Genomic DNA, 19,049 nt, shown 5'->3' with positions numbered 1-19,049 from the left:
GGTTTTTATTCTTCCCATCTAGTTTCATCCTGATCTCACCGCTTTAAGTATTTTCAAAGATTTTCGGTACCCCCCCCCAACTGCCCCCCCCCACCCAATTACGCTGGATCGAGATTTAAAATAAGAGATCTGAGTTACGAAGTCATTCTAAATATGAAATTTCATTAAGATCCGATCACTCCTTCGTAAGTTGAAAATACGTCATTTTTTCAAATTTTTCAGAATTAACCCCCCCCCCCAAATACAGCAGATCCGTTCCAATTATGTAAATAACGTATCTAAGACTTCTGCTTATTTTTCCCACCAAGTTTCATCCCGATCCCTCCAATCTAAGCGTTTTCCATTATTTTGGCTTCCCCCACCCCAAACTCCCCCAATGTTACCACATCTGGTCGCGACTTAAAATAAGAGCTTTGAGACACGATATCCTTCTAAATATCAAATTTCATTGAAGATCCGATCATCTGTTCGTAAGTTAAAAATACCTCATTTTTTTCTAATTTTTCAGAATTAACCCCCCCCCCAAACTACCCCAAAGAAAACATATCTGTTCCGGTTATGTCAATCATGTATCTAGGACTTGTGCTTATTTTTCCCGCCAAGTTTCATCCCGATCCCTCCACTCTAAGTGTTTTCCAAGTTTTAGGTTTCCCCCTCCCAACTCCCCCCAATGTCACCAGATCCGGTCGGGATTTAAAATAAGAGCTATGAGACACGATATCCTTCTATATATCAAATTTCATTGAGATCCAATCACCCGTTCATAAGTTAAAAGTACCTCATTTTTTTAGTTTTTCAAAATTAACCCCCCCCCCTCCTAACTACCCCAAAGAGAGTCCGTTCTCGTTATGTCAGTCACGTATCTTAGACAGGTTTTTATTCTTCCCATCCAGTTTCATCCTGATCTCACCGCTTTAAGTATTGTCTAAGATTTCCGGTTCTCCCCAATTGCCCCCCCGCAATTACACTGGATCCGGTTGAGATTTAAAATAAGAGATCTGAGTTACGAGGTCCTTCTAAATATGAAGTTTCATGAAGATCCGATCACTTCTTCGTAAGTTAAAAATACGTCATTTTTTCTAATTTTTCAGAATTACCCCCCCCCCCCCCCCCGATTACGCTGGATCCGGTTGAGATTTAAAATAAGAGATCTGAGTTACGAGGTCCTTCTAAATATGAAGTTTCATGAAGATCCGATCACTTCTTCGTAAGTTAATAATACGTCATTTTTTCTATTTTTTCAGAATTAACCCCCCCCCCCAATAGAGCGGATCCGTTCCAATCGTGTAAATCACGTATCTAAGACTTCTGCTTATTTTTCCCACCAAGTTTCATCCCGATCTCTCCAATCTAAGCGTTTTCCATAATTTTAGGTTCCCCCACCCCAAACTCCCCCCAATGTCACCATATCCGGTCGGAACTTAAAACAAGAGCTTTGAGACACGATATCCTTCTGAATATCAGATTTCATTGAGATCCGATCACCCGTTCGTAAGTTAAAAATACCTCGCTTTTTCTAATTTTTCATAATTAACCCCCCCCCCCAACTACCCCAAAAAGAGCGAATCCGTTCCGGTTATGTCAATCATGTATCTAGGATTTGTGCTTTTTTTCCACCAAGTTTCATCCTGATCCCTCCACTCTAAGTGTTTTCCAAGTTTTAGGTTTCCCCTCCCAACTCCCCCCCCCCAATGTCACCAGATCTGGTCAGGATTTAAAATAAGAGCTTTTAAAATAATTTTAAACATTTAAAATAAGAGACACGATATCCTTCTAAATATCAAATTTCACTGAGATCCGATCACCCGTTCGTAAATTAAACATACCTCGTTTTTTTCAGAATTACCCCCCCCCCCAACTACCCCAAAGAGAGCAGATCCGTTCCGGTTATGTCAATCATGTATCTAGGACTTGTGCTTATTTTTCCCACCAAGTTTCATCCCGATCCCTCCACTCTAAGTGTTTTCCAAGATTTTAGGTTTCCCCCTCCCAACCCCCGCCAATATAACCAGATCCGGTCGGAATTTAAAATAACAGCTCTGAGACACGATATCCTTCCAAACATCAAATATCATTAAGATCTGATCAACTGTTCGTAAGTTAAAAATACTTCAATTTTTCTATTTTTTCCGAATTAACGCCCCCCCCCCCCAGATGGTCATATCGGGAAAACGACTATTTCTAATTTAATCTGGTCGGGTCGCTGATACGCCTGCCAAATTTCATCGTCCTAGCCTACCTGGAAGTGCCTAAAGTAGCAAAACCGGGACCGACAGACCGACAAACCGACAGACAGACAGAATTTGCGATTGCTACATGTCACTTGGTTAATACCAAGTGCCATAAAAATTGAACGATTTTTGAAAAGAGGAACATCCTCTAAAGTCAAAGAACCTTAATGAAAATTGCACCATCAGATTCAACATACTAGAGAATCCTACCATAGGGCTGGCTGTATGTCATGAAATCTGCCCATTTTTATGTGTAGTATTTGTTATTGGGAAGTATACAGACATTTTTGGGGGGAGGGGATCTTTCGCTTGGGGGTATTTTGCATGATGAGGGTTTTCCTCGGGGAGGGAAGTTTTCGGGGTGAACTTATCAGGGAAATGTTACGCTGGGTGTATTTGCCAGAATCGCTATATGTTTTATATTTATCTTAATTTGTCTTTGCTGACTCAATCTTAGAAATGGGTGTGTTCCATGGAAATCTTCAGCAGGGTTAGAATTGTTTGCAGCATTTTTCTGTGTGGAGGGAATTTTCTACCAGAGAAAGTCTTCATGGTTGAATTCCGTGGAAGAAATTCTCCATGGAGAAATTTCTGCAGGAGCCACTTTCGCCTAGGGATGGGGATATTTCCCAGAAAATTTCACACGGAAAGGGGATTTTTGGCATGATTTTAAATCATAAGGAAAATTTTTCAGGTGGAATCGTCTGCAAAAAGTTTTCTGTGGGAATTTTCATCGAGGGTGGAATTGTCCATAGAGAATTTTCAGGAAGGGGAGGCATATTCTACATGGGAGGAACTTTACTTGGAGGTATTTTCTGTATAGGGAAAGAATTTCCCATGGAGGGGAGCCAAATTTCCCGGCATTATTCCTAAAACCATCAGAAACCATCAAGATTTTAGTTTAAAGAGATTGCTCCTAATTTTGAGATGAAAAAACTGTTTATTTAATTATCAAAGAGGGTGATGCAACACGAAACGGTTGTCGAAAACACGAAGAAAACCATAAAATTTACACAAAGTTAGAAATCTATAAATGTCTCTATTCTAGCAAGTGTCCTTCCGAAAAGGAGCTTTTCTAGACCACTACCTTAAGCATTATGAACTTCCGATGGAAAGTCATGCCTATCTAAGTGAAACAATTATTAATATTGCTTCAATTACCTGTCTATATATTGGTAATTTATCCTCTAAAATATATACTATAGTCAAAACATAAGCCAATTGTCAAACCTAATTTCATCAGCTGAACCATGTTTACAATTGAGAGGATATTTCAACGTTGAAAATACGATGTAAAAGCAGGTGAGCATTTTGATTCCTGTTCATTGATTTCATCTCAGGCGCAGATTCGAATCAAACAGTACCAAAGGAAGATGAGTATAAAAATGCCAGGAAGCAGAAGCAGACATAATTATCATCCTGAGAATGAAGGACTGGTCAATAAACAAATAAATATGGAGTTCCATGCTTACTATGTATACAGGTCGATGGTGAGTAAATTACCTATTTTTACTATATCTGAACACACTTTCAAGTCAAAGGAGTTATGGGTCCGAAAGTTCCCCCTTTTTTGTATATATACATATATATATATATATATATATATATATATATATATATATATATATATATATATATATATATCGTTTGTTTAGGCATATTGTAATACTATTAAGTTTAAAACAGTGAATCAGCCCCTATTGGCTCTTTGATTATTATTAAATAAAAAAAAATCAACCGAAAGTAAGAAGCAACATTAAAACTTAAAAAAAACCGAAATTATTCCGTATTTCCCTCGCTCTTTAGGCTAAAGCCATAGAGTTCTTTGAAAATAATTGCCATTTAAATTCAACGGCCGTTTTGTCCCAGGAGTCGTTCTGAAAGAGTAGGGGAAATGTCAAACTTTAGCCTAAGCTGCAAGGGATGAGAAATGGGCAGCCCCCTCGCCTTATAGAATAATTTCTGTTCGTTTTAATGCTGCTTACTTAATTTAAGTTGGGAAAACTTTTTTGTTGGACTCCTGACCATTTTTCAAAGCACGCCCGAAATCCCCCTCCCTCTTGTATAAATTTCCCTGACTCCTCGAAATTCTTTTGTATATTTCCAAATAATAATTTTTTTGTGAAAACAATCAAAAAATTACATAACTTGCAATCCTTTTCCCAGAGGCTGCAGGGGGGTTAAGTCATCCCAAGAGGAATAATTATTGAACCTTTCAACTATGCTGAACCAAATGGCTTTCTCGAAATTTGGATTGGACGTTTTTGGGGTAAAAATGTCGTAGGAGGGGGGCTAGCTGTCTTCTAATGTTTTGGTGACTTAAAAAGGGCATTACAACGTTTGAATTCCGTTTTGACGAGACCTCTCCCGATTTTTTAAGACATTTGGTTTGATATGATGACCCAGGGAGAAAAAATAGAAACATATAAACACGCATACCTGATTTTTCTTCTGGCAAAATAAAAAGATCCACCTCTTTGTAGAAAGGAACCTGAAACTGTTACAGTTGGGTTTTCTGATATGGTGAATATATGGATGTGATTTCTTAATATATCTCAACATTTTGGGTGTTTCCCTACTTTTTCGAAAAACTAGCAAACTTTCTCAGGCATGTAGCTTTTGATGGGTAATATTAAACTTGATAAATTTTATATACTTGGAATCAGAATAAAAAATTAAATATTTGGACAGTTTGTCACCATGAACTCTTTGACTATTATTGTCATTGGCATAGCTGTGGTACCATACAACTATAGTGCCGTATGTGACCATTTAATTCTAAATATGAAAGCAGAATCATTTGATTCTTAGAAGCACTTATTACAAGATTCTTCTTCAGGAGAACAAAGGTGGCTCTAAAAGGTTCACTGTCAAATTAGGAGAACAAATTCTAGCATAAATAGCGAGGTATCGAGAAGGGGGCAATCCCCTCATATACGTAATAATTTTGATTCGATTTTAAATTTTAATATTGCTCCTTACTTTCAGTTGAAAAAAATTGTTTTTTTTAATGCGGATAGGATTTTCTTTCTTTTGGATTTTATTATAGTGTTAGGCCGAGTCACTCTTTACTGACAGTTCGTTACAATGAACTGCTTGACTACTATTGTCATCGTCATTGCAGTGGTACCATATAGCTCCAGCCCCTAAAGTTTGACCATTTCATACAAAATATGAAAGTAGAATCATTTGATTTTTAGAAGCAGTATTTTTTAATTCACAATATTTTCACAAATAATTGTATTAAATAATCCACAATATTTTTCTTTAGAGAACAAAGCTGGCTCTAAATTTTTAAATCTAGCCTATTTATTTGCTCTTTCAGTAATGATGGAAGCGCTGCGTTTTAGAATTATGGCGGTTCAGTATTTCCTTTAAAACATGTGAATCACTGTCAAATGGTGCAGCAATTTTTAACCTTTAGATTTTTCTCTTTAGACCTTTAACCTTTTAACCTTTTAGACCTTTTAACCTTTAGACTTGGCTAGAGCTAATTCGTGGATGACACTCATGTAGGAATAATAGTTGTGTTCAAATGCTGAAAGTAATGTTGTAACCAGGATATTCTTTAGTGAGGGAGCAGGCTAGGGCTAAGACCTTCTGCAAGTTCAGAGGAAGGTGCAAATCGTTGCTTAGTGTTTTGTTTACTTCCACATAAAAAAAGGAATCTCAATAAGTTTTTTTGCCCTAGAGAAAAAAGAAATATTACTAAATTTTTGTCGCATAGAAAAAGAGAAACATGCTTAATTTTGTCCAACAGCAAACATAAGCATTACTAAATTTTTGTCCCCCCCCCCGAAAAAAAGAAACATTTTTTTTTGTTTCGCCAAAAAAAAAAACTTTACTAAGTTTTTGTCCTACAGTTTTCCTATTTAGCTTTTATATTTTTCTCCTCTGATAATTAGGCCCATTCATTTTATTTCCGCGTGTATAGAAAAGATTATTCTGTCATTCGATTCTTCCAATTAATATTATTTAATCATTAGATTACTATAAATATACCATTAGGTTCTTTATTCAGTTCTGTTTCCGAACATACTCACTGCTGTCGCTATTTCTTCCAGTCCCTGCCCCGCCCTCCAGCAGGGCAATATAATACTAGACAATATATAAGAGTTTTTATTTTGGGCCTTTGCCAATATCTTTTGTGCTGATTTTTTTATTAACTGCTGGTTCAAAATCAAACAGTTCGTGAGAACGCACTGTAGTAAGGAGCGACCAGGCTCAATAGTAAACGAAACTCTAAAAAACGAATTTGATACCAATAGTTACATCAAAAGAGTCACATTTTAATGCTGATTTTAAATATATAAGTTTCATCAAATTTAGTCTATATCTTCAAAAGTTACGAACCTGAGAAAATGGTCCTTATTTTGAAAATAGAGGGAAATACCCCCTAAAAGTCATAGAACCTTAAAGAAAATCACACCATCGCATTTAGCGTATCAGAGAACCCCACTGTAAAAAGTTTTAAGATCCTATCTACAAAAATGTGGAACTTCGTATTTTTTGCCAGAAGACCGATCACGGGTGCGTGTTTATTTGTTTGTTTTTTTTTTTTCTTTTTCAGGGGTAATCGTATCGACGAAGTGGTCCTAGAATGTCACAAGAGGGCTCATTCTAACGGAAATGAAAAATTCCCGTGCCCTTTTTAATTGACCAAAAAAATTGGACGGCACCTAGGCCCCCTCCCCCGCTCATTTTTTCCCAAATTCAACGGATCAAAATTTGGAGATAGCCATTATGTTCAGCATAGTCGGAAACCATAAAACCTATGTCTTTGGGGATGACTTACTCCCGCACAGTCCCCGGGGGAGGGCTGCAATTTACAAACTTTGACCAGTGTTTACATACAGTAATGGTTATTGGGAAGTGTACAGACGTTTTCAGGGGGATTTTTTTGTTTTTTTTTTTTTTTGGGGGGGGGGGTGAGGGGGAGGGGGCTATGTGGGAGGATCTTTCCTTAGAGCAATATGTCATGGGAGAAGAGAAATTCAATGAAGGGGGTGCAGGATTTTCTAGTATTACTATAAAAAAAAACAATGGAAAAACAAGCATGAAGAAGTTTTTTCAGTTGAAAGTAAGTAGTAGTATTAAAACTAAAACGAACAGAGATTATTATGCATATAGGGGGTTCTTCTCCTCCTAAAAACCTCGCTCTTTATGCTAAAGTATTTTTAGTAATTTCAGCTATTGATTCTACGGCCTTTCTGATTCAGGGGTCATTCTTAAATAATTAGGACAAAACTTATGCTTTAGTGTAAAGAGCGATGTATTAACGAGGGGACAAACCCCTTATATACATAATAAAAACATAAGAATATAGAAGTTTGTTACGTAAGTTCATTCTTAAGTTAAGTTTATTTTTTATTAATAAAAGCGTTCTTTGAAAATTAAAAGTTCTAGTTGCCTTTTTAAGGAACCAAAAAATTGGAGGACAACTAGGCCTCCTTCCCCACCCCTTATTTCGCAAAATCGTCTAATCAAAACTATGACAAAGCCATTTAGCCAAAAAAAAGACTTAATATGCAAATTTAATTTTAATAATTTATCTGCGGAGAGCCAAAATCAAACATGCATTAATTCAAGAACGTTCAGAAATTAAATTTAAAAAAACTAGTTTTTTAACTGAAAGTAAGGAGCGACATTAAAACTTAAAACGAACAGAAACTACTCCGTGTATGAAAAAGACTGTTCACTTCTCAACGCCCCGCTCTTTACGCTAAAGTTTTTTACTGTTCAATAAAGTAGAATTGAGAGAAATAGTCAAACTGTTGTAAGTTGTTGTAAGTTTAATTTTCATTCTTCGACGTTTTAAATTTTTTGCTCACGAACTTTTAATAATTTTTCCACAAAGTTTAGGGTTTAGTAACGAATTCAAGAGAACTTCTATGTGGTTTGTTAACGGTATGGCTCGATGAAAATTTTACTGTTAAGTAAAAACTCCTTAAGACTTTTGAACTAACTTTTTCTTAATCTCAAGGCTTGGTCTATAGACTAGGAACTGTAAATATTTGGCGTGCTTCGTGATTTATTTTTAGTTCAGAGCAAGGAGTATAGAAAACCATCTAGCGTTTTGTTACACTTGGCATTTTTTCAGTGTAGTAATAATAATAATTGGTATAATTGATAAAAGTAGGGTAGTAATAAGGTTCCTGACAAAAAAAAATACATTACAAAGCTTGAAAAAATGTCAAGTTAAACCAAATGCTAGATGGCGTTGATAGTTTTTTCTGTCGGGTGGCAGCTTCCACTTTTACAAGTCACCAATACTCTTTGGTTCAGTGCATAAGCAAAAATATTTCCTAAAGGAAAAAATTGATTGGTCACAATTTACACAATTTTAAAAAATTAAAAGAAAAAAAACATCACGACCAAGAAAATTGCTGGTAGCAAACATTAAACAGTAAGAATTGTATGTTTCCATTAATCTTTGCTAGAAAGGAGTCATTATAGTCGTAAGCTTAATGAAAGTGCTTAACTTGTTCATTTTCAATAAAATGAAAAATCTTCTAGGCATCATTTTTCAGTCGCGACGATGTAGCCCTCCCTGGTTTTGCCAAATACTTTAAGGAAGAAGCAGAGGGCGAAAAGACCCATGCCGATAAGTTCATAGAATATCAGTCCCAGAGAGGGGGAAGAGTTGTTTACAAAACAATCGATAAACCACAGCGCGATGATTGGGACTCCCCCTTGCATGCCATGGAATGTGCATTAGAGTTGGAGAAACAAGTGTATCAGGTAAATAATTTTATCAACTAATGTTCCTCAAAAAATATCATTGACTCCGATTTCAAATTTATCGTGGTAACGAACTGTAGTAAGGAGCGACCCGGTTCAATAGTAAACGAAACTCTAAAAATGGAATTTTGATACTAAAAGATACATCAAAAGAATTGGATCTTCATGCTGATTTTAAATATGTAAGTTTCATCAAATTTAGTCTTTGCCATCAAAAGTTACGAGCCTGAGAAAATTTGCCTCATTTTAGAAAATAGGGGGAAGTACCCACTAAAAGTCATACAATCTTAACGAAAATCACACCATCAGATTCAGCGTATACGAGAACCTTATTGTAGAAGTTTCAAGCTCCTATCTACAAAAATGTGGAATTTCGCATTTTTTGCCAGAAGACAAATCACGGATGCGTGTTCATTTGTTTTTTTTTTTTTTTTTTTTTTTGTTGTTTTTTTCCCCAGGGGTGATCGTATCGACCCAGTCGTCCTAGAATATCGCGAGAGGGCTCATTCTAACGGAAATTAAAAGTTCTAGTACCCTTTTTCAGTGACCAAAAAATTTGGAGGGCACCTAGGCCCCCTGCCACGCTCATTTCTTCCCAAAAGTCACCGGATCAAAATTCTGAGATAGCCATTTTATTCACCATAGTCAAAAAACCTAATAACTATGTCTTTGGGGACGACTTACTACCCCGCAGTCTCTCTGGGAGGGGTTGCAAGTTACAAACTTTGACCTGTGTTTACATATAGTAATGGTTACTGGGAAGTGTACGGACGTTTTCAGGGGGATTTTTTGGTTTGGGAGGGAGAGTTGGGGGGGGGGGGTTACGCGGGGGGGTCTTTCCATGGAAAAACTTCTCATGGGGAAGAGACTTTCAATGAAGGGGGCGCAGGATTTTTTTTTGCATTATTTAAAAAAGCAAAGAAAAAATAAATATGAGAAGTTTTTTCTACTGAAAGTGAGGAGCAGCATTAAAACTTAAAACGAGGAGAAATTATTGCGAATATGAGGGGTTTACCTCCTCGTAATACCTCGCCCTTTACACGAAAGTATTTTTAGTAATTTCAACTATTTATTCTACGGGCTTTCTGATTGAAGGGTCATTCTTAAGGAATTGGGACAGAATTTAAGCTTTAGTGTAAAGAGCGAGGTATCGACGAGGAGTGAACTCCCTCATATACGCAATAAAAATATACGAATATAGAAGTTCGTTACGTAATTCGTAAATTACGTATATTTTTTACTAATGAAAATGTTCGTAAAACAATTAAAAGTTCTAGTTGCCTTTTTAAGTAATCAAAAAATTAGAGGGCAGCTAGGCTTCCTCCCTCTCTCCTTTTTTCTCAAAATCTTCCGATTAAAACTATGAGAAAGCCATTTAGCCAAAAAGAAAATTAATATGCAAATTTCGTTTTAATTATTTATGTGCGGAGAGCCAAGATCAAAACATGCATGAATTAGAAAATGTCCAGAAATTAAATAAAAAAAACATTTTTTTTTAAATGAAAGTAAGGAGCGACATTAAAACTTAAACAGAAATTACTCCGTATAGGAAAGGGGCTTTTCTTCTTCAACGCCCCGCTCTTTAGGCTAAAGTTTTTTCCTTTTTTAAAAAGTAGAGCTAAGAGAAAGAGTTAAACTTTAGCGTACAGAGGGAGACGTTGAGGCCCCTTTCATATACGGAGTAATTTCTGTTTGTTTCAAGTTTTAATGTCGCTCCTTACTTTCATTTAAAAAAACTTGTTTTAACAAGTTTGATCCTCCCTATGTGGGAGGATCTTTCCTTGGAGGAATATGTCATGAGGGAATAGAAACTCAATGAAAAGGGCGCAGGATTTTCTAGCATTACTATAAAAAAACAATGAAAAAATAAACATGAAAAAGTTTTCTCAATAGAAAGTAAGGAGTAGCATTAAAACTTAAAACTAAAAGAGATTATTACGCATATGACGGGTTCTTCTCCTCCTAAATACCTCGATCGTTATGCTAAAGTATCTTTAGTAATTTCAACTATTTATTCTACGGCCTTTCTGATTCCGGGGTCATTCTTAAAGAATTGGGACAAAACTTAAGCTTTCATGTAAAGAGCGAGGTATTAACGAGGGGAAAACCCCCTCATTTACATAATAAAAATATAAGAATATAGAAGTTTGTTACGTAAGTTAATTCTTAAGTTACGTATATTTTTTACTAATGAAAACGTTCGTTAAAAATTAAAAGTTCTAGTTGCCTTTTTAAGTAACCGAAAAATTGGAGGTCAACTAGGCCTCCTTCCCCAACCCTTATTTCTCAAAATCGTCTGATCAAAACTAAGAGAAAGCCATTAAGCCAAAAAAAAATTAATATGCAAATTTAATTTTAATAGTTTCTGTGCAGAGAGCCAAAATCAAACATGTATTAATTCAAAAACGTTCAGAAACTAAATAAAAAAAAACTAGTTTTTTAAAATGAAAGCAAGGAGCAACATTAAAACTTAAAACGAACAGAAATTACTCCGTATATGAAAGAGGCTTTTCCTCCTCAACGCCCCGCTCTTCACGCTAAAGTTACTTACTGTTTTAAAAATAGAGTTAAGAGAAAGTGTCAAACTTTAGCGTAAAGAGCGAGGCATTGAGGAGGAAAAGCCCCTTTCATATACGGAGTAATTTCTGTTCGTTTTAAGTTTTAATGTTGCTCCTTACTTTCATTTTTAAAACACTAGTTTTTCTAATTTATTAAAGGATTGCAATTATTAAATTGCATCCTAAACAGGGGCGTAATTCTGTTAAAATCATGGGGGGGGCAAAGTTTTAGCCAATTTTCCTAAATCAAGTGAAAATGACAGAGAAAACTAAAAAATGAGGCACATATTATCATAAAGACAAAGATATACTATAGAAAACTGATCTGTTTCTATGGATACTTGAATTACGCAGGCTTATCTTAATTTTTACTGCAGGAACTAAATTTTTTGCAGGAACTAAATTTCAGGTGGGGGGCAAACTGAGGTCTGGGGGGCACACTTGGATCTAGAGGGGGCAGTTCCCCCATGCCCCATAGCAAACTACGCCCCAGATCCCACAGCCCTTGCCGTAGCTTGTTTCATTATTTTGAAAAAAGCTAAATAAACAGTAATCGGTTTTTATGGCACTTGGCATTTACCAAATGAAATTTAGCAATCGTAAATTCTGTCCGTCTGTCGGTTTGTCGGTCCCGGTTTTGCTAGTTTAGGAACTTCCAGATAAGCTAGGACGATGAAATTTGGTAGGCGTATCAGGGACCAGACTAGATTAAATTATAAATGGTCTTTTACCCGATCTGAACATCGGGGGGGGGGGGGGAGTGACAGTTAATTCGGAAAAAAAATAGACAAAATGAGGTATTTTCAACTTACGAACAGGTGATCGAGTCTTAATAAAATTTGATATTTAGAAGCCAATTGTGTCTCAGAGCTCTTGTTTTAAATCCCGACCGGATCCGGTGACATTGTGGGGGGGGGAGTTGGAGTGGGAAACCTAAAATTTTGGACAACGCTTAGAGTGGAGGGATCGGGATGAAACCTGATGGGGAAGCGCAAGTTCTAGATACGCGATTGACATGACCGGAACGGATCCGCTCTCTTTGGAGGAGTTTGGGGGGAAAGGGGGTATTTTGGACAAAATAGAAAAAATGAGGTATTTGTAACTTACGAAAGGGTTATCAGAACTTAATGAAATTTTTATATTTAGAAGGAACTTGTGCTTCAGAGCTCTTGTTTTAAATCCCGACCATATATGGCTACATTGGGGGGAGTTGGAGGGGGAAACTGGAAATCTTGGAAAACTTGAAAATTGAGGTATCTTTGTCTTATGAATGGGTGATCAGATCTTAATGAAACTTGATATGTAGAAAGATCTTATGTCTCAAATTCTCCATTTTCAATTCGACTCGGATCCAGGGACATAGGGGGCTGGAGGGCGGAAACAGAAATCTTGGAAACCGGAATTCGTGGAAAACACTTAGATTGGAGAGATCGGTTTAAACTTGATGAAAAGATTAAGCAAAATTTCTGGATACGTGATTGACATAATTGGAACGGATCCTGTCTCTATGGGGGAGTTGGGGATGAGGGGGGGTATTAATTCGGGAAAATTAGAAAAATTGAGGTATTTTTAACTTAAGAGCGGGTGACCGGGTCTTAAAAAAATTTGATATTTCAAAGGAACTCATGTCTCAGAGCTCTTAATTTAAGTCCTGAACAGATCTGGTGACATTTGGGGGAGTTGGAGGGGGAAACCGGAAATATTTGAAAACACTTAGGGTGTAGAAATTGGGATGAAACTTGGTGGGTAGAATAAGCAAATGTCGTAGATACTTGATCGACGTAACCAAACAGGCTCCGCTCTCTTTGGGGGAGTTAGGTGGGGGTCCAGTGCTTTGGCGAGTTTGGTGCTTCTGGACGTGCTAGAACGATGGAAATAAATAGGCGTGTCAGGGACCTACACAAATTGACTTGATAAAGTCGCTTTCCTCGATTCGGCCATCCGGGGGTCTGAAGGGAGAGGAAAAATTAGAAGAAATGAGGTGTTTTTAACTTACGATTGGGTGATCGGATTTTAATGAATTTTGATTTATTAGATGGACCTCGTGTCTCAGAGCTCTTATTTTAAATCCCGCCCGACATTAAGCCTCTGATTTTCCTTTGAAACCAATGTATTGATTCTTAGAATTTCGCTAGAGCTCATGCCATATGAGTTCTTGGCTCTTGGCTCTTCTGACCTCGTCACAAGTGCCATATGAGCTCTTAGCTCTTGTTTTAAATAGAATATTCTTGGTGTATTTATCTATTATTATAATCTAAAAAACCTATTTCGTTTGTTCTAAAGGTCCAAACTGCGTTTAATAGAGCACTAATTTAATAATTCATTACATCTAATTGCAATAAGATCTATCGAGGGGGGGGGGGGTAACTTTTAACTAACAAGAAATAAACATGAAATGCGGCATAGGTGTTTCTGGTCATCCAAAGCTAAACTCATATCATCAAAACCAGCTTACTTTCTTGCTCATTTTTAATTACCAGATATTCGATAAGTGAGAATCTAGGTGCGGTTGCAGGTGCACCAAAAGTCGGTGCAACATATTAAAGCAAGTCGGTGAAACATATTAAAGCAAGTCGGTGCAACATATTAAAGCAAGTCGGTGCAACATATTAAAGCAAGTCGGTGCAACATATTAAAGCAAGTCGGTGCAACATATTAAAGCAAGTCGGTGCAACATATTAAAGCAAAAAAGATCGTGCTGCCACATTAATAGTTCGTCAAAAGTTTTGAGAAAGTAGTCGATTTAAATCCTTTAAAATTAGAGATACTACGAATGTTTCGAAATAAGTGCATTTACTCTTCGATTTCCTAAAAATTACAAAATAAGTTTTGTTATTATATTAAACTAAACATTAAACTAAAAAAAAGGCTAGTACCAAGTTTTAGGAACAAAAAATCAATTCGCAAAAATTTGACAACTTATAAGGTATTTTCGCAGTGATCTTCCAAACACTGTGCACCATTATTGCCTTAAGTTTTACGCCAGAGGAGAATGGCATTACTCATGGTTAATATATTCACTACTAAGTTAAGAAAAAACGACCGCGCCACATTCGGTGCTGTCAAAACTGTTCCGGTCAGGGACTAACTTGCACTAAAAGAGATTAACACTACTCGCAGATTAGTCTGAATTGGTTTCACCATTCCCCCGTTTTCAGCATTTCGGAGTGGTTGCAAATATTACACAAAAGTTAAGTATGCTTAGCACTTAGCCGATTACATGAGATTATATAACGTAGAGATGAAGCCAGTATTTGTCCTGAATATTTTTACACAGTCCAGTTGGTTTTAGATCATAACTAGAGAACATACGCTGCCGTTTAAGAAGCTTTATTAATTCAACAAATATATACGTAGACTGTTACTGTTTTATGGCTGGAGTATCGTTTTGAAACTTCAAAGAAACGTTTTTTGGGGGTGAGTGGACTTATGATTCTTTGAGAGGGCAGAACGATATTTTCTCTGGCCCTCACAACAAAGAATACACTACGGTATTTCTTTTTTTTTGTCTGTCGTCCGACAGACTTTTGTCGTCCGACTGCTAAACGATTTGATCTTCTTAAAATAAATTTTACCTATTTTGCACCCTGAACTCTCAATAGCTCCATAAATTCACTCTATTTCACTAACATTTTTATCTAGACACAAACTCAAATCATCTGCATAGTTAAAGTTTTAAAAAGTTTATACTTCCTATTTGATGTCATGTTCTCCATTACCTTTAAACATTTTCCTCAGAACAAACTCCTTCAAAATAATTCATATGCCAGGAGGTTTAATATTTTTATTTAGACACTCAAATCATCCGCATAGTTAAAATTTATGAAAGTCTTAAATTCCGATTTGACACTAAATTCTGCATTAGCCTTAGCCCTGCTCCTTAGAACAAAGTCCCTAAAAACAATTCATATACGAAGAGATTAGACACAACCCCGATTAACTCCTGATTCGATATCAAAGCAACTGCTAGCATCCTCTCCGTCACACCTCAATTATTAATCTAAGAGTGAAAATTTTATCAGCATTTTTGAACAGAACTCTGTTCTGTCCTTAACTTCTCTACGGCTGACGTCTAATTTTCACCTATGGGTGGAATATTTCAGTCTAAGATAGTTTTTTTTTAAAGAATGGAGATTAAAGCAACAAAAAAAGGTAAATCATCTCTAGTTAATTTTTCTAGAAGCCAATTTGACCATTTCCGTAATGAAAGGTGCAAAAGAATTCAAAAAAAAAAATCTCCATACTCAGATACATTAGCAAACGCAAAAAAAAATATTAGAACATTTCTTAGTGGGAGTATTATAATATAACCAGTACCATATTTTTGTGGTCAATTCTAACATTTTTCTCTCTTGGAAATTAATATATTTGACTCATATAACATATTTACTTCGGATGGTTCACAAGACAATGGAAGTAGTTTATCAGCCATAAACAAAAGTCAAGGTCTGTAAACTCAAGGTCTGAATTCTGATTGGTTGAATTGTTAGTTGATGTTTATTACCTACTTTTTGCTTACTTTTTCAGGCTTCAGGCTAAATAATTGTTCAATAAATATAGAATACAGACCTCGCCGTACTGCCCACTGGGCTCATGGACTATTTCCCTTCGCTCTATAGGTAATGTTACCTGTAAGCTAAATCGGACGTTGCACTGTCTACCTTTCTAAATAAACTGATTATTTCTAGATTTAAGACTATTTTGAGTCGTAAATCTAGTCTTAAATCTAAATTAGTGGGACGTTCTACTGGTAAGAAATTGTGAAATGATGCAACCGTGTTGCGAAAAAAAGTTTCACATATTTTAATCATCAACAACCAAAGCAAATGCAACATTAACCAAACAACTGTTGGAACTGAAGGGGCAAAGTGGAATAAACTGTAAAACTGTATAATCTCCATTGTGTCGGAAGGTAATTCTTCAAATCAACGGAATATAAACTTAATATTTAACTAATCGCTCTGATTCACCGGTTCACTGGCTAGTTTAAACTCGAAATTGAAAGTGGATAATTAGCATTAATGAATGTGTAAGTTTTTAAATTATCTTTCAACTCACTACTATACAGAAATCACCAGTGATGACTGGAAATGATATTTAAAATATAATTTCATTCATATTGCACAACCCCAACATTTCCCTCGGCTTCAAAACCCTGCCAACATTGCACATTTTGAGTTTGTTGAAGAGGGATTTTATAAAGGTAAAGATAACAGCCTGAAAGATGTAAACAAACGGGTGAAAATGGACAACCTAGACCATCAAAAATGACCAAGAACAATCCGAGCAGTTAAGGCAAGGGGAGCCGAAAGAATGTCTGAAGCAATGATGAACAAAATGAAGAAAAAACGAACATGCAGAATACTTGTGGAAACGACACTTACAACGAGTCGGCAGCGACATTGATGAACAAAGAAATATGCTGTTAAAAGATAAATGGCAGCAAGAATTACAGCGAGTAAAAAATGAAAATGAAGAACAAAGAAATATGTGGTTAGAAGATATACAACAGCGAGAACAAAGAAATATGCAGTTAGAAGATAAGCTGCAGTGAGAATTACAAGCAACAGTGGGAATCAGAACGCGTCAAAAATGAAGGTGAAGAACAAAGAATTGTAGGGTTAGTAGACACGCAAAATCAAGTATAAAAACGTGTCAAAAGTGACAGTGAAGAACCAATAATTCTGCTGTTATAAGACAAGCAATAGCGAAACATTATGTCAGAACAAAAACGCAATCGTTATCTTCGACGCCAACAAACAGTGGCGCAAAACCTAGTAAAAACCTACAAAAATTCCTTAAACTACGCAAATGTAATTAAACGTCATGTGGACCCTTCAAAAAGTTCCACAAACAAATACAAAACTTAAAGTCATGTTTTACTTTAGCTTCATTTAACGTCAGCGATGATTAAACCATAAATAGTCGTGATATTTTCAGCTTCGAAGTAGCTGGATAAATTTATCAAAAAATCCATTTAGGTGCATATCCATCACAAACCACTGACGGTGATTCCGAACCAAATTCTTATGGCCAAATGTACTTTTTAGACCCCGATGAAGCCGCTAAAGAGCTCCTTGAACATCCTGATCATGGGATCTCTCGTAACCCAATGAATCTCTTAGAGGAAATATCGCGAGACACAAACGACTATGGTAAAAGTTAAATTAAAATGCGAGAAGTGGAGTATGATTGAAATCAACCTGTTGTTTCACTGGGAAAACAGCCTAGGATAAAAGACTAGTGACATTAAGAACCAACATTTTTAAGTCTGCCACGAAGCCGTTGGTCTCCCGGCAATATATATGTATATATATATATATATATATATATATATATATATATATATATATATATATATATATATATATATATATATATATATATATATATATATATATATATTAAAGAATAAAGAGCCCTCTCTATATATTAAAGTCATAATTAAAATTCAGGATTAGTAAATATATATATATATATATATATATATATATATATATATATATATATATATATATATATATATATATATATATATATATATATATATATATATATATATATATATATTTACTAATCCTGAATTTTAATTATGACTTTAATATATAGAGAGGGCTCCTTGAAAAAATTCCAATAGGACCCCGTACCTTGTAGATCCGGCCCTGTTGATAATTTTTTTTAGGCCCAGTTCAGATGTGTGTTTAGTTGGATATTAGTTTCCAACTCTTATCACAATAGACCAATCATGTCTATTTATAAAAGAGGAAACAAGCTATGATTAGTGGAAAGTGATTACATCTACACATTGATGTCTAGCTAAGTATGTATGTAAATTGGACTTAAATAACATTGAAGTTTCTAATTTTCAGAGTCTGCTGGACATGCATGCGTCTGCAGAACTGCATAACGACCACCATTTGGCAGACTTCTTGGAGGATTACTTTCTGCGACATCAAGTTGAAACACTTGATTTAGTGGCTCGCTATATAACCAAAATCAAAAGAGTTGGAGATGGGCTGGGAATCTACATGTTTGACAAAGAGCTCCAGTGCTAATTGTGCTGTTCTTTCTTTTCTTTTCCATTTGCTGCGCAATAAACTTTCGGACTAGTCTGGGTTTGCAATTCTAGAACTTTTTACATTTTGGTTTTATCAGGTAGCCTCATTATACCATATATATAAACCCCTGATAAGAATATATATTGTGTGTTTTCACCCCTTCAGTCACAAGAATCAGAACAATGAGCATTAACTTTGTTCACATCCTTAACATTCATTGTAGTCCCTTAATAAGGCCAAAAAAAAAGAAAAAAACGAATTGGGGTACTATAGAAAACAAAAATGGTGATATTTCTGGCCAATGTTCACATTTCTTCTTAAGTGTCTGGTTAAAATAAATAAATATGACAAAAGTACGTGTTAAGACACTTTTACGAATCGCGTAATTCTGAGCTGTTTCATGAAAAAACCAAACAACTGTAGCTGCAAACTGCAGCTGCAACTGCAAACAACTTCACGAT

General features: G+C 35.8%; 2 protein-coding genes across 6 annotated transcripts in view; one reads left to right on the top strand and one right to left on the bottom strand.

The window, feature by feature from the left end:
• Nucleotides 1-19,049, bottom strand: part of LOC136043700 (NADP-dependent malic enzyme-like) — a 170,588-nt gene that overhangs the window by 144,689 nt on the left and 6,850 nt on the right. The window contains exon 1 of one of the 5 annotated variants that reach the window (XM_065728660.1): nucleotides 3,393-3,531. The exons of 3 other annotated variants lie outside the window; for them this stretch is intronic. The gene's annotated coding sequence lies outside the window, so the exon portion shown is untranslated. Of the gene's footprint in view, nucleotides 1-3,392; nucleotides 3,532-19,049 lie in introns of those variants that run through there. One more of the 5 variants, XM_065728635.1, reaches the window with a different exon arrangement.
• LOC136043744 (soma ferritin-like) lies at nucleotides 3,542-18,642 on the top strand. The gene is made up of 3 exons (XM_065728666.1): nucleotides 3,542-3,721; nucleotides 8,748-8,972; nucleotides 18,400-18,642. The coding sequence occupies exons 1-3, from the start codon at nucleotides 3,605-3,607 to the stop codon at nucleotides 18,583-18,585; spliced, it is 528 nt and encodes a 175-aa protein (XP_065584738.1). The 5' UTR covers nucleotides 3,542-3,604; the 3' UTR covers nucleotides 18,586-18,642.

The sequence above is a fragment of the Artemia franciscana genome, chromosome 2 (genome assembly GCF_032884065.1).
Source record: "Artemia franciscana chromosome 2, ASM3288406v1, whole genome shotgun sequence".
Taxonomy (NCBI): Eukaryota; Metazoa; Arthropoda; class Branchiopoda; order Anostraca; family Artemiidae; genus Artemia; species Artemia franciscana.
This window is presented reverse-complemented; position numbering and strand designations above follow the sequence as displayed.